A 16,730-nucleotide genomic window follows, 5' to 3' on the forward strand; every position below is an offset into this window, starting at 1 on the left:
AATATGCTGGAATCCTATCAAAGAGATACATTTTTATCTAAATTTTAGATTTATGAGTACAGTGTGCTCATTACAAATATTTCATTAATGCAGAGACATTGAAAACATGAAAGTGCTCATAATTTCAGTGTAGATTTTCTAATTACTTTGCCATTATTACGTGTGATATTTAATTACAACCAATGGTTGTATGTAATTTAGTATCATTTTTTCCAGTTTCAAATTTCTCATTTGTGGTTAGTTTTATGATTATGTTTCAGACGTAATAAATATTTTAGTATTTATCAATAATCAAAACAAATTTTTCCCTATGCATGATATTTTTTAAGTTTCTTGCATGATATTGAGAAAAAAATCCAAATGAAAGGGAGAATGGAAAATAGGACAGAGAGAATAAAGAAGACTATATAATGAGAAAATAAAAAAATTATAAGACATGAACAATTTTTGAATTGTCAGATGTGTACCAAGATTTATGTGATGAGTGTCCTGTGATTTATTTTGGCATGAGTCTAGATATAGAATTCTGAGGGAACGTCTATAATGATCCTTTCTTTAATTTAAGAATCTATTTCCTGACTTATGGGTGATATGTTTGAAATCTGATGTGATTGTTATGATTGCTATTTGTTATATACTGTAGAGCTTTTAAAATAGATCTTACTTTAGAAAAGCTTTTAGGTTCATAGCAAAATTGAACAAGAGGTACAAAGTGATCTTTTCCCCCAGAGATGCACAGCACCACCTTATTAATAGCCCTACTAGACAGATACACAAGCTACAGTTGAAGAGCTATCCTTAACCATCACAATTGTTTCCCATAAACAGACATGCTAAGATGTGCTCTTGGTGGCCTTGACTTATTTATAGTAGCATGTGTTTACCACTGTACTTCACACAGAATATTTTCTCTGCCCTTCTTTTCCCTCCTTAACTCCTTATCTCTGGTAATTACTGATGCTGTGACTGTCTTCGAGAATATTCCACAATTAAAAGAGTGTAGTACGTAGGCTCCTCACTCCACATTGGGTTCCATCACTAAATAAAATACATTTAGGTTTTTTTGTTTCATATTTTGATTTTCTTACTAGATTGGTCATTTATTTCATCATAGCAACAATATTCTACACAATGGGTGTACCATAGTGTGTTTTATCTTTAATTTACCCACTTAGTGTTTGCCGACCTCACAGAAGCTAGAGTCATCTAGGAAGAGGAAACTTGATTTGAGAGAAAAAAATGTTTCAATCAGATTGGTCTATAGGCAGTTCTGTGGAAAGTCTCTTGATTAATGACTAATGTCAGATGACCAACTCACTGTGCGTGGTGCTACTTCTGGGCTGCTAGTCCTAGAACATGCAAAAGAGCAAGCTGAAGGAGCTCGGAGAAGAAGCTGGTAAGCAGCTTTTGTCCATAGCTTCTGCCTTTGTATCAGATTCAGTCCCTTCTCTGATTAGCCTCAATTGTCAACTGTGAAAGCCCTTTATTCCCCAAATTGCCTTTTGTCATGGAATTTGTTAAAATAATGTAAAACAACCAAGAAGTCCATCTTTGTTGGATATATAGACTGACTGACTGTTATGCCCAGTGCTACTTCACACTGGCAAGTTTCATGCATAAGGCTGCTGTAAACATTCAGGGATAGGATTTTCATGGGTTTGATGTTTTCAAGGTCTTTTAGTGAAAATTAAAGAGTATAAAGTCTGGATTATATAGTCAGAAATGAGTTTTATAAGAATCCCTAAATGTATTTCAAAAATGAGTATTTTAATAGCAATGCACATACAAAATCATTACTTAATACACAACTATTTATCCAAGTAAATTAGAGCATACACTCAGATTTATACATATGGAAACATTTACTAGGTAGGTGTGCACTTAAGTGTGAAGCAATTTTATATTCCTACTAAAAGTACCTTGTAGATGATTATCATTACGACATAAAATATTTTGTGAAAAGTACTAGAAAGATAACTTTCATTTGGGGAAGTTAAATTTTTTTCTCTATTCCTGTATGACTTTGATTTTGGGTATTTTTTCCCCAATACCCCATGAAATAAAATACAATTAGACAGCTTTATAAAATACTCATTGTTGGGTGCATAGACTAACAAAGACAAAAACTAGTGTGTATTTGTCTTGGCATAGTATATTCCAAGGTATGCCTATAAATGCTAAACCACATTATTTGGCTACTTAAAATACATTAATGGATCGCACACAATTATTAACTAAGATTGACATTTTTTCAGTAAAATCAATTGGTTTGTAATAGAATCTACATTTCTTTGATCCATTGTATGAAAATATGCCACCTCTGCAGAAAGGATGAATTAACACTTCAAGCAACTCCTTTGTCTTGTCAGTTCAGTGACATGAAGCACAGTCTAAGTGGAGATGGCTGTAATATACCGCATTTCCTTTGTTTTCAGAGTGAAAAGCCATTAACAGTTATTTCAGGATTACTCTGTTTATGGCATGTGTAAATTGGTTCATGATATGAGCCAAGCAAGTGACTGAACAAAAGCCCTTTTTAATTTTCTGTGTGTTTATCCTTCCTCACTTTCAAAGTGTTAGATGATTCCAATCACACATATCAGGCTTATGGAAATTGCTGGACCTCCTACCCCAACTATGACCTGATTTCAAACCGGGGGAATCTTTTACTGCAGTCTGACAATTGCATAAAAAGGAATTTTGTAAAGGAGCATTTGAGGTCAGAGGGAAGTGAAGGTGACTTCCCCTCCATCACGAAAGTGTCAAATGGTTTTGTCTACAACAGCTTGCTGGGTGTAGCTTGGTGATTTTTAAGTGTTTTTTTTTTTTTTTTTTTTTTTTTAATGTGCAGGGAGAGGAAAATTCACACAATTCCAAGTTATAGCAGTGACTCATACTATAATACTCAACTATTGTTTTCTTTATTTGGATACCAGTGCCATACCATGTTGGTTTTTGTTGGCTTTGAAAAAAAGAATAGTGTTGTATCCTGAATAGAAGCATCCTGAATAGAAAAAATATCTAATGAGTTAGAATATACTAAGATATTTCTGGTCTCTGGAATTCATGGTGTCTGTGACAGATAGGTGCTGGGCCTTGAAGGAACGGAGTGTCATATCGTCCGTTTTTTTTTTTTTTTCTTTTGGTTGTGTATATAGTCCATGTCTCCGACATAAAGGGCAGATGGAGTGTCATTGATATTTTCAGCTTTGTGTTTCAGGCCTTTTAGCGGTAGCCACATATCTCTTTTTCAGAGTGATCATAATAGCTTTATTTCTTTTGATATGCCTTATTCTATTTTTGCTTTAGAAATTTTTCCTGAATGGGTTTGTGAATAATTGCCAAGGATATAAAAAAGTACCATGGAGGCCAAAGCCACTGTCCCAGACTTGCTGGCTTTCTAAGATGGCTGCTTATCCCTCCCCTCTGAAGGAAAACCCTCTTGTTTTTTAAATTCCAGCATACCAATTTCAATGGGTTTTCTTTTCTAAATGAAAAAGAGTGTATTTACAATTCATGAGGAACATTAGAGGACTCTTAACCCTCAGGTCAACAGTTCTTAGTAAACACGACACCATTATTGTTAAGTGAAGAAAAACAATGATTATTAGGGAATGGCCATTATTCATAATACACTGACAGCAGCCAGAGAAGTTGCGCTTCATCAGAAATTCTTTTCTCTTACTTTTGATTTATAAGTCTGAAATGGGTGTATTTATGCAAGCTGGAAGTTCTTAACTATTTTATTCATCTTTGACTGTTTATATTTTGTTATAAAATTTAAAGCAGTCTCCAATAAAAACCATTGTCAAATTAATAAGCAAAATACAAAATAAAGATGAAAATGTATCCTGAGTGTATTCAAAGCTGTCAGGATTTAAATGATTACTGTGTATTGGACTTATATTTTCATTTACTCTGTAGCTTTCTAACATCTTAAACCAATAAAAAATGCATTGCCTCACAGTATTACCTAGCTGCATAAGGGATACTGAATGAATACTTTGGTGTCCAAAGGGATTAAATAAGAGGGGAACTGTATGCTAGCCTTAGCCAGTCTATCTTTGTTTTTTATTTGTTTTATATTTTTTCTTCTTGTTGTTGTTTTAAATAAATGCCACTGGGCTTTCAGAATTACAAATTTGTCTGCCTTGTGTCTAAGAATATTGGCTTACTACTGCTGAAATATCTTAAGCTGATTTTGAATATTCAGGGGATGAATGAATGTTGAGAAATGATTATTATTAACCAAAGTCAGGAACAGTAAAAAGTACTTTGTTACAGAAACATCAGTGTATACCCTAAAAGAGACAAAATATATACATTTCAAAGCTTTAGCACTTATCAATATTACACTAGTTGTTTTGTGATTTTTCCATCTGGATAACACAGAATAGCTATTACTACATAGCAAGCCAGCCTGAAACCAAATGAGTTGTCTGTTAGAATAGTATACTATTATAGTCTACTGTTTTGTTGGGAGAATCCTCTGTCCTCTGCTAGCTACAAATGATAATGACAGAGCTGTCATTGGCCAGTGACAGTTCTAAATTGCTTTACTTTTATTGTTTGGCTGGTGTGGGCTAGTATATCCATCAGGATTCTCTAGAGTAACCGAACTTATAGACTAAATCTCTCTCCATCTATAAAAAGGGAATTTATTGGATGGCTTGTAAGCTTCAGACCAACTAGTCCAATAATATCTGGCTCTGAATGCAAGGTTCAAGAATCTAGCGAAGTTCAAGAATTTCAGTCCACAAGGCTGGATGTCTCAGCTGGACTTCTATATATGCTGGAATTAATAATAACAACAACAACAAAAGCAAAAATAAACAAACAAAAAGGTTCCAATGCCAGTGAAGGACTGGATTAGCTAGAGCTGGCAAGGTGAGGGCAAGTAGACCAAGAATACAACTTCCTCCTTGCAGGTCTTTATATGGGATTTCAGCTGCAGGTATGCCCCGCTTAAAGGTGTGTCTTCCTGCCTTAAAAATCCTAATCAAAGGTTTGTGCCTTCCTACTTCAAAGGCCTGGACTAGAAGCAGATGTACTCACTTCAAACCAAGCAACAGTAATCTCTCACAGGTGGGTTATCTATATCTGGATTGTAGTTCATTAGAAATGTGGTCAAGCAGAAAACCAAGAATAGCTATTGCAGCCTAGAATTGTTCTCATAATACATACGAAGGCTTCCAGAGAAAAGGTCTCCATGGCTTCCTGAGTCCTAGACTCAGAAGTCATCCAGTGGGCCAAAAGCCTACAACATTCCAGCATCCCTAAGAAAGGGACTTCTCAAATTAGGGCTCAAAGCTATACTGGAGGTGTAAGAACACAAGAATGCAGAATAGAGAACACTTTCTTTATTCTTTTATTTTCCAGAATACTTTAAATCAACTGATATCACATGCCACTAATGTATTGGTTATATTTATTTTTATGTTTGAAGGTGTGATATGACTCTACAACTCTAAGAGAAGCATGTAAACTAACTATAATCTAAAAATCAAGGTGGCATTATAGAATGATACCTTCACTGGCTTTGGGTCCTACTTTTAGCTAAGAGAGATAACTGATCCTAACCCTTGTGGGAACACAATGGCCACCACTCTCAGTACTGTTAGGGTTGATTTCCTGTTCGGTGTTAATTATATATTGCCCCACCTGACCATGAAGAACATCTCATTTACGACAGAGACTATTATACCTACTAGCATGAATGCATGGGAGGCCAAGTTAATTTCCTGAGCAGCATACTGAGTGATAGCATATGTACAATAAATCAATTGCCCATGCTGTATGTATCTCTGGGCATGTTTTGTTTGTGTAGTGGTATAGACCAAACTTAGGGACTCCTCCATGCTAGACAAGGTGCCTACAATGGAGCTATGTCTTCAGTTTTCTCTGATGTGTTTAGAAATTCCATGGTAACAAATCTCCAAACAGTTGCTCGATAACTTAAGTTATTCTTATGCCTATGCCATTCAAAAGGAAAAGAAGGGAGGCAAAGCCTCTTTTGATTGCACCCTGCCTCCTGAGAACATGCTTGACTACTGAGACCTGTTGAGCAGCCAGCATAGCAAGCTGTTTTCTTCTATTCTTTCACGTAACAGAAATAAATCTATTTCTAATAATGTGCTAAAGTAATAGAATTTTATCCATATTTGATACTGTGACATTGAATGTATTTGTCTTGCATTATAGTCAATGCCATAAAACTAAGCTATCAGAAATTGTCTCTATGTAACTGGATCTCAAAATACTTTTGTATATCTTACACTTGTCTTATGTGTCAGTTCTACCCTGAGCTCCAATAATTGCTTTTATCTTTGAGCTCTGGCATGAGTCATTAAATTCAAATTCTTTTAAGAAAGATAAATAGGATTGTAATCCTATTGCTGTTTTCTGTTTCAAAATAGAATTACCTAACAATGTGCCCTTTATGTTTCTGACAATGAAATTAAGGCTTACTTTCTTCCTCAGTCTGGTAGCTACTTGTGGATTCTGACTTTACTATAAATGACTTGCTTAATAGTACTCTCATATTTTACCTTTTAAAAATTTTAATGTCAAACCTTATGAGCATGCAAATTTCAGGTAAATGGAAGGTAGAAGAATTAACTATATCCTGGAATTTGAGATGCATTGAAGCATGTAGTTTTATTATGAGGCTAATATTCCATATACTACCATTTTTGTTTCTTTGTTTTGTGATAGCATCTATGTAGCTGTGGCTTGGCTGGAACTTACTATGCATACCAAGTTGACCTATGATCCTCGTGCCTCTGCCTCCAGCATGCAAGATTTATAAACATACAGTATCATAAGTCCCCCATGTCCGTTCATGGTATAGGATGTCTTGGTTGACCATTAGGCTTCCAAGTCAGATGGAAGCTTCTGAGCAACAGATGTTTATGAACTACTTTACTAGAGCAACTGGAGCCCATTCAATGCATTGATCTACATCAGGAGAATCAATAAATGAGTTCCGACTTAGTTGGCTGCCCTTAGTTCTGCTTAAGATGATATATTAGATACTAACCTGGGGATGTGGCCTTTTAGCCTCATCATGGCTTAAAAAGGTTTGCTCTTAACAAAGAGAGGGCAATTCATTAAGCACACATATGTGAGATGCCATTGAAGCCATAGGTATTAAATATTAATGTAATGAACATTAAATAATATAGGCTGGGAGTCGTATGTTACTGTAAGCAGTAAAATCAAATGATTATTATCTACAGTCTATTATAGAAGGAAAGGAAAATTCAAAGGGAAGAATTTTAATATTTTCTTTGGCAATTTTAATTTTTAAGTAGATGGAGTGTCTTGAAAGTTTATGTGTAGAACTCAGAGGCTTTTTTCTAATAAAAGCAATGTCCTTATGTATTGTTGATTAGGCTTAGTCATTTCAAAAGGAAAATGAGCTGTCAATCATCACAGTGATATTTCTGTAAGTTATCATACTTGTAAATACTCTTAAGCAAGCATAACTCATTTTTAGATTCCCATTTTTTCAGATGGACAATTAAATCTGACAAAATAAATTATTTACAAAATAAAATGTTTTCCATTTCGTGTCTTCTGAAGAAAGTATAATAGAAAAGAGTCTTATCCTTCATGATCAATTTAAATTTTCTCAAAGTCAAGGTGCAAAAGAAGCAGCTGCCAATGAATATATCCTAAATCATATATATGCTATATGTATACATATATGTGTGTGTATCTATATATATGTATGTATATATGTGTGTGTGCATGTGTGTGCATGTGAGTGTCTATGATGGAAGGAAAGGAAAATTGAAAAGGTAAAATGTTAATATTTTCTTTGGAAATTTCAATTTTTGAGTAGATGGTGTGTTTTGAAACTTTATGCTAATGTATAGAACTCAGATGTGTGTATGTATATATATATATATGTGTGTGTGTGTTTGTGTGTGTGTGTGTGTGTATGTGTGTGTGTGTTGCTCATGTTGTTTGGAATGTTCTATATGTTTGAATTTTGGTGTATTTATTTATTTATTTATTACATTACATGTGATTAGTCATGCAAATATAGGGAAGACAAATGTGTTATCTAGTGTTAATTGTCAACTTGACAGGCTCTAGAATCCCCTAGGAGATATGCCTATGGCTGCTAATTTGGGACATTATCTCTACTGTGGTAGTTGAAGTGGGAAAGCCCATCTGGGTGGATGGCAACAATCCCTTTCTAGGATAATGGACTCTGCATGTAGCAAATGGAAAGGACCAGTCATAGGCTTATACCCATGCCAGTTTCTGGACTGGAGGCAATGTGACCAGGCTCTTCGAGCTCTTGCTGCCTTGATTTCTCTGTCATGATAGACTGCATTGCTCTTTTAAGTTTTTTATCATCATAGCCACAGCAAAAGATACTGAGACCAACAGGCTAGTTACCTTTTCCTTTCTTTTGGTTTTGCAGTGCTGTCAATTGAATTCAAAGATTAATCACTGAGCTGTCTGCTCAGCTCCTATAATCTCTTGAGTTGGAATTTGAGGTGAAACTAGAAGGGCTACATAACTGGAAGTAAATTTAAATGTAGTGATCTGAGGAACTCCACCAGCAGAGTGGCTAGGGTTCCTTCCAGTCTGTCTGCGCTGGTGTCCTGAGCAGATCTTGGGTGCAAGCTCTGCAGCCAGTCCCACAACACCCACAGGAAGCTCCATTCCCAGATGCTCTGACACACTCAGGATCAGAGGTGAGGACACAACATCTGTTCCAACACCAGGAGTAACTGGGACCAGCGTGACCAGGAACACAGGAACTCTGCCAGGAGAGTGGCTCAGGTTCCTTCTGGTCTCTCTGGGCTGGTGTCCTGAACAGACCTTGGGCACAAGCTCTGCAGCCAGTCCCAAAACACCCAGAGGAAGCTGCTGCACTCCCAGATGCTCTAACAAGCCCAGGATCACAGGATCCCAGAATCACAGGATCTCAGAGACAGCTTGACTCTGAGGGGTTCTGACACAACCAGGATCACAGGAAGGACAGGCTCCAGTCAGATTTAGCAAGGGCAGGTAACACTAAAGATATCCAGATGGGGGGGGGGTGTAAGAAAGTAAACAACACAAACCAAGGTTACATGGCATCATCAGTACACAATTCTCCCACCATAGCAAGTCCTAGACACACCATCACACCAGAAAAGCAAGATTCAGATATAAAATCACTTCTCATCATGATGATACAGGACTTTAAGAAAGACATAAAGAAATACAGAAGAACACAGGTAAACAGCTAGAAGCCCTTCAAGAGGAAACATAAAAATACCTTAAAGAACTACAGGAAAACACAATCAAACAAGCGAAGGAAATGAACAAAACCATCCAGAATCTACAAATGGAAATAGAAACAATAAAGAAATCAGAAAGAGAGACAACCCTGGAGATACAAAACCTAGGAAAGAAATCAGGAGCCATAGATGCAAGCATCACCAACAGAATGCAAGAGATAGAAGAGAGAATCTCAGGGGCAGAAGACACCTTAGAAAACATTGACATAACAGTCAAAGAAAAATGCAAAAAGCAAAAAGCTCCTAACCCAAAACATCCAGGAAATCCAAGATGCAATGAAAAGACAAAACCTAAGGATGATAGTTATAGAAGAGAGTGAAGACTCCCAATGTAATGGGCCAGTAAATATCTTCAACAAAATTATAGAAGAAAATTTCCCTAATCTAAAGAAAGAGATGCCCATGAACATACAAGAAGCCATGGACTCCAAATGGAAGACTGGACCAGAAAAGAAATTCCTCCCGTCACATAATAATCAGAACACCAAATGCACTAAACAAAGAAAGAATTTTAAAAGCAGTAAGGGAAAAGGTCAAGTAACATATAAAAGCAGGCCTATCAGAACTAAACCAGACTTCACACCAGAGACTATGAAAGTTAGAAGATCTTGGGCAGATGTCATACATACCCTACAAGAACACAAATGCCAGCCCAGGCTACTATACCCAGCAAAACTCAATCACCATAGATGGAGGAAACAAGATATTCCATGACAAAACAAAACTTACACAATATCTTTCCACAAATCCAGCCCTACAAAGGATAATAGATGGAAAACATCAATATAAGGAGTGAAACTACACCCTAGAAGAAGCAAGAAAGTAATCTTTCAACAAACCACACAAATCTAATTCCACAGAAACAACAGGAAGTGACAATTACTTTTTCTTAATTTCTTAATATGAAAATTAATATTACCAACATATCCTAATTGATTGAAGTCCAAAAATATGAGGATTTAAAAATTTATTGACTGTCATCCAATGGTCTCTCTAATTTGGTAATTGGAGAAATAGGTCCAATATTATAATAGGTCCAATATTATACATCCATATACACTTTCAGCTTGTTTGTTTATGACAGTGTCTGGCTGTGTACAACATAAGGGTCTTGAAATCTTGCTTCTCCTATCTCAGCCTCTCTATTAGTAATATTGTTTATTTCATGTTTTTACACTATACTATGGTTTTCAGAACAGCTTAAATATTTTAAAAGTATTTATATATCCAAAAGTAATGTAGACAATTAAATTGGGTGGGGGTTTGTAAAAGAAGACAAAGAGTAAGACTGAATGCTTTGCTTAACGTTTTTAACTCTTGTATCAAGTTACCACAGTAAGAGCCAAGATTTTAAGCTCCACTAAATACAAAACAAACAAACAAAACCACTTTATATATTTGTGTTCATTTAAGAAAATATTAATAGTGATGTATTATTTTGAAATATACAGTTGATGCGTATACTGAGAAAAGCGTATGTATTTTCAGTATTGCCATAGACAAGCATCTACATAAGACTGCTAAATTGATTGTTGTTTTATATCAAATGTTTATAATACTCATTTTTATTGTTATAATGTTTCATAAATTTTAAAGAATATGACAAAAAAGATATTGTAGGTATTGAAGGGGGTCTCTGCGAGGAGTTGGGGTACAAAAGGAAAACAAGAATGTGATTTAATTCTATTTACTTAAAATATGTTTTTAAATGTTAACAAATTCAGATAAATTGAAATCATGTAACTTTTCTCATTATAGTACAATAAAACTTTTTTTAAAAATGTAGTGATCTGTTTCTGTATTAATATTTAATGAACAAATAAAGTAATTGATTTTTTTAGGAATAAGAAAATTGCATTCTTGAAGACAGTTACATCCCTGAGCAAATTATTGTGTTATCATATCTGGTCTACTGTGGGTAATGTGAAGATGATGCCATAATATTTCACGAAGGAAAATGAACTAATAACAGGAAGGAAAGAAAGCCAAAAACTTAAGCCCTATTTTATTTTTAAATGGAAATCAGCTGATGAATTTTCTTCTGCTTGAAAGAACAGCATCCTTGTAAATTTTACTTAAAATGTATTGCCTTTGTCCATTTGGGGGATGTGTGTGTGTGTGTGTGTGTGTGTGTGTGTGTGTGTGTGTGTGTGTCTGTGTGTGCGTGTGTGCTTGTGTGCTTATGTGTGTAGAGGTATGTGTACATGTGTATGTATATGTTTGTGCCTAGGTGGAAATGGATGCCTGTGAATGTCCATGAGTGATTGTATTTATGTGTGTACATATTCCTTCATCACTCTCTACCTTTATAATTTTTATTTTTATGCTTTCATAATTTCATGCATGAATACAATGAATTTCCATCTTTTCACCCCATTTAGATATACCCAATATTGCTAATGCTACTTTTTGAGACAGGGCCTTTCATCGAACCTATAGGTAACTGATCGGCTGGACTAGCTAGTCAGTGAGGGCTCAGAATCCTCCTCTATGCTGCTCCAGCACTGGTTTTGTTACCATGCCCAGCCACACCTACATTTTCCTTTGTTTCTTCAGATTCAAACTCGGATCCTCATGCTTTCATGATTAGCTCTCTACTGTACCAATTCTGTCTCCTTAAACCTCACTTTTCCCCTCTGTTTTTCCTAGACATACCATCTCATGTTGTGATGTTTTGAATATAAAATGCACTTTACAAGAAGAGTCCAGACTTGTCTTTGTAATCCTTAGTGTTAACGTATTGAATTAACGAAGAGAGCACTACTTTCTGAATAAAATTAATGAAATTACTCCCATAGCCATGGACTTACAGTGTAAGAAACAGCTTTCCATGTAAATCATAGTCTGACTTACAAATAGGATTCATTGGAATGGCTCATGGTTTACAAATATATCGTATCTTAACTATCTCTTGGCTCTTAAATTGTTTTGTTAGTAGATAGTTGGTTCATCAACTTGTTAATAACTAGAGCGTTTAATTTATGCTGCATTCACATTTTAAGTCGATTAGCAGATATCCTGTTTATAGTTTTGTTTTGTTTTGTTTTGCAGGTTTCTCTCATTTCCTCAGTGAACAGACAGTATTAGAGAACTTTCTGAGTCTTTGCACGTTGCCTCCTTGCTGAGGAATGATGGGGTTGCCATTACATGGAAGAGGACTGATCCTGGGTCTAATTTTCCTCCTGTTAAAATTGTCAGCAGCTGAAATACCACTCTCAGGTAAAAGCACAGATTCCCTGTTATGGAAATTTTTGTCTGCATTTTAAGTAGAACTCACGTGGATTGTGAATATAAGTTTTGCATGCAATATCTGAACTATCATAAGGGTCATGGTTAGTTTTTCCAGGCTAGGATATTCAGCTGCACTGATAACTTTTCAACTTAGTTATTTTGCTTTACAAACAACCTTAGTTGTTTACAAGAAACATAAGGGAGATAGTAGATATTTGTCATATGTGCAAGATGAAATGGAATATTACAGGAAGCTTTTACTTTTGTATATTTAGGTTAGTTTATTTCTAGGAAAAACATGATCTAGAACATTTACTAACATTAAAAATATAACAAAAAGGAATAAATCACACTTTTTTTTCGAGACAGGGTTTCTCTGTATAGCCCTGGCTGGCCTGGAACTCACTCTGTAGACCAGACTGGCCTCAAACTCAGAAATCTGCCTGCCTCTGCCTCCCAAGTGCTGGGATTAAAGGTGTGCGCCACCACCGCCCGGCCTAAATCACACTTTTTAAACGATTTGATTCATTTTCAATTATTTATATGTGTGGTCAGGTGGGAGGGTATATGTGTTTGAGTGACTGTGCCCTCTGAGTCACATCCTCCTGAAGTTGGGGTGATAGATCTGACACTGGAGGTAGGAACTGATTCGGTCCCTTTGCAAGAGCAGCAGTACATGGTAATAAGTGTTGAGACATCTCTCCAGCCCCAGAAGCCTCATATTCTTTCCCAAACAAAATTTAACTTAAAAATGGGAACATTGACTTATCAAAATAACAAAAAGTCCTGTTAGCATTCCAAGTCTTATTGCCCATATTGCCTCCCAGTCTAGTGTATTGTAGGATATGGATTATTTTAAGTCATTAGTCAGTGGTCTTATGAATACATATTTATAATACCTTAGTAAAACTGCATGCAGAAGGTTAGCCATATATTTCAACAAATTATAATATTAATAGTTCTAAAATAATGCAACTGTAAACATGACTTGTGTAATGGTCTATAAAGGAAGGAATGTAGATAATTAGAAGATTTTTCTACATATAAAAAGGTTTTTGAGATATGCATATTATAGATCATGTAAATGCTAATGTTACATTCCTTTTCTCAGACAATGTGATCAATATTTTAAAAGTACTAATATTAACATAAAATTTTCCTTTTGAAGTACTTAGACTCATTGTGACTAGAAAGTAAGAAAATCACTTGTTATGTGTTTTAAAATCTCCTCTGAATGTCACTCTTAATTACTTTAAAGAAGCTATATTTTGCACCACACAGTGTCCTGGTAGTCGGGTGAGAATCTACACGGTTCTATTCTTACCAGATGCTTCATCCTCTGTTTCTGTAATTTCATCTGCTAAGGAAGTTCATTTCTCTGTTCTACATACACACATGGTTATGTTCACATGTACCATTCTTTTCACGTGTAGCTGAAATCTTACAACTTCTACAAGCATATCAAAATTCACCATTGAACATCTGAGAATATAATATACCATCACATTGACTATATTTTATCTTTTAAATAAATTACGTTATGTGGGTTGGGGTGGGTTGTTGTTTTTGTTTTGTTTTGCCTGCATGTGTGTCTGTGTATTGTGTACATGCCTGGTGCGAAACGGAGCCTAAAGATGGCACTGAATACATGGTGCACAGACACACATGAAGGTCCCCTGGAAGTGAGCAAGTGTTTTTAACTGCTGACCCAACTCTCCATCCCCATTAGATCCTCTCTTGTCTAAGAGTGCAGGTCCACATTAAGGTTAGCAAAGATGCATCTGGGATTCCAGAGTGAAGCCGCTGACCTCAGTCTCTAACAAACACATACATACTCTGTGGATTTGCACTTACTCTTTAGTAATGAAGTATGTGAAATGTTGTATTAGCTCATGTCACTTATTATTATTCTGATAGTCTCAGTTACTTATAAATGGTCATGCTGTAATGTCCTCAGACAATAGTTATAAAATATTAATAGCATGTTTTCAGAGCAGCAGAATATTGCCCATTTATTTTGGCACTCTGGAGCACTCAATAGTAAATGTGACCAAGGCAGGTATCCAATTTGAATGTCAACGAGTCTGGTGTCTCTGTAATTGGCCTAATTACAGAGGAAAGGATTTGTAATGTGGAATATGTATTCATACAAACACCCAAAGGTTATTAGCTCCTTTCCCTGAATAATTAGTTATTGCAGAACCTTTACAACCTTAGCAAATTTAAGAAAGAATAATGTTGTAATAAACAAGTTGTTCTCAAGTTATTAGCTGGTATCTGTGGGACTGCTGCTGTTGTCTCCCCCCCCCCTTTGTAAATGCAATAGAATTAGAACAGGATGAACTTGCAAGAAGCTCAATATCCATTCTGTTTAGAAATGGGATTAATCAGAAACAAGACAACTGCCAATGAGTGTGTGGATGATTTTAGCAATTACTAAAATGATGATCAACACCCACCGGATAACACCTGGATTTGAATCATTATGTGCAATGTAGGGACAATGACTTATTACATTTATTAGGCAAAAAAAAAAAGAATAAATGCAATTTTTAAGTTGAGAAAACGTTAGGTTATTAAGTCTAAGCTGATTGTTGATGCTTAAATGCTGGCTTGTGGATGCTTCAGAGATACATTTAAATAATGTGTGAGATCTAAGCATTTTAAAAATAATAGTCTTGTGTCTGTTCCTTCCCTCTGTACCACCATTGTCATTTTTGATTCTTTGAGATATATACTAGGATAATTTCTGTTTCCCTAACATGAATGATCGCATGAATGGTACAACAGATGTGTATTTCATGGATAAGAACTTATATCCTTATACCCCCAAACCAAAACAATTTTGCTTAAGCTTAAAATAGGTGAATTCATAGAACTAAATTAACTCAGACAGTTCTCTACCCCTGCACAACACTGGATGCACTGTAAAATAGATGTAAAATAATTCTGCTGCATTAAGGTGAAAGGATTTTCTTATTTATTGATTATATTATTGCTTCTGCACACACTATTTTTTGAAAACATGGTTGACAGACAACAGATTATGGTTGTTCAGATGGTTATATACACATATTTTTCCTTAGAATGAACCAAATAATTCTGAAACTTCAAGATAAACTGGCAATATAAATATAACTGTCAATGACCAAATCTGAGTGTTCAAGCAACAATTATTATTATATATAAGACTTGTGTCCTTTACTATAAGCCTGAACAAAAAAAGCTTCCAAACATCAGTGACTTTCCTAATTAGATTGATGCCAGTGCTAAGTAATGGGAAATTTTGATTGTCTGTTAAAAGATGTATAAGCATTTGTCAGATCTACATAGCTCACCAAACCTATACTTTTTCTAAAGACTACTGTGGATTGGTCCAAAAATCATACATGGATCAAAAATTAGGTAAAAATAGTACAGTGTAGAAGAAACATACAAGTTGGGTTTTAGATTTCATATTGTAATAATTGCTTAAGAAAAATAGTAATATGAATCATCTGGCTGAAATGTATAATTTCCCATTTTTTAATTTAAATATTTACAGGAAGCTGGATTAGGGTTAGGGTTAGGGTTAGGGGTTAGATTTAGATTTATAATAATGCAACTCTTCCTCTGGTGTTTATAATTTTTCATAAGGTATTATTCATTTTAACATATTATTAGATTGAATTTAAAGAATTTTCAAGTAAATACATTCAGTTTTAACTTTTGATGTTTTAAACATTGTTATTTATAGTCCAGTTGAACAGAAACACTTTGGATAGCTTGCAGTTTTTAAGATGACAAAGAAATCCAGACTTGGCCAGTGTCTGTATTGCAAGTCCAGGATTGCAAGTCCTGTATGTGCTTTACAGTTGAATTGTACTCAGTAATCATTTCCTTGGCTACCAATTGCATTTCAGAAAAACACTATGCCTACATCAGTTTCTACTACTGACTGATTTGTGTTACATTGCAAACCAATAATATAAGTATACTGCTGTCAGATTTTTTTACTAAAGAATGACTCAACTTTAACATGATTTAGTGCTCACCCACAGGATAGCATTATGCACATCATTATCTGTGGCTGTCATCAGCATCCATGTATTCTGTGTACTCTTATTTTAAGTTAATTTTAGAAGGGGGTATAACTGTTCAAATAGAGAACAGATAAAAAATGAATTCATAAATGGGAAATGTCAAATAGGAAGA

General features: G+C 35.2%; 1 protein-coding gene across 5 annotated transcripts in view; it reads left to right on the forward strand.

Annotated features, from left to right (window-relative positions):
• Chl1 (cell adhesion molecule L1 like) overlaps positions 1-16,730 on the forward strand; it is a 207,346-nt gene that overhangs the window by 111,284 nt on the left and 79,332 nt on the right. For all 5 annotated transcript variants that reach the window (XM_031382773.1, XM_031382772.1, XM_031382776.1 and 2 more), the window contains one exon: positions 12,357-12,524. In XM_031382773.1, coding sequence (XP_031238633.1) covers positions 12,434-12,524 — 91 coding nt within the window. In that variant the 5' untranslated portion in view covers positions 12,357-12,433. The remainder of the gene's footprint in view (positions 1-12,356; positions 12,525-16,730) is intronic.

Source organism: Mastomys coucha, unplaced genomic scaffold (assembly GCF_008632895.1).
Source record: "Mastomys coucha isolate ucsf_1 unplaced genomic scaffold, UCSF_Mcou_1 pScaffold20, whole genome shotgun sequence".
In the NCBI taxonomy this organism is placed as follows: Eukaryota; Metazoa; Chordata; class Mammalia; order Rodentia; family Muridae; genus Mastomys; species Mastomys coucha.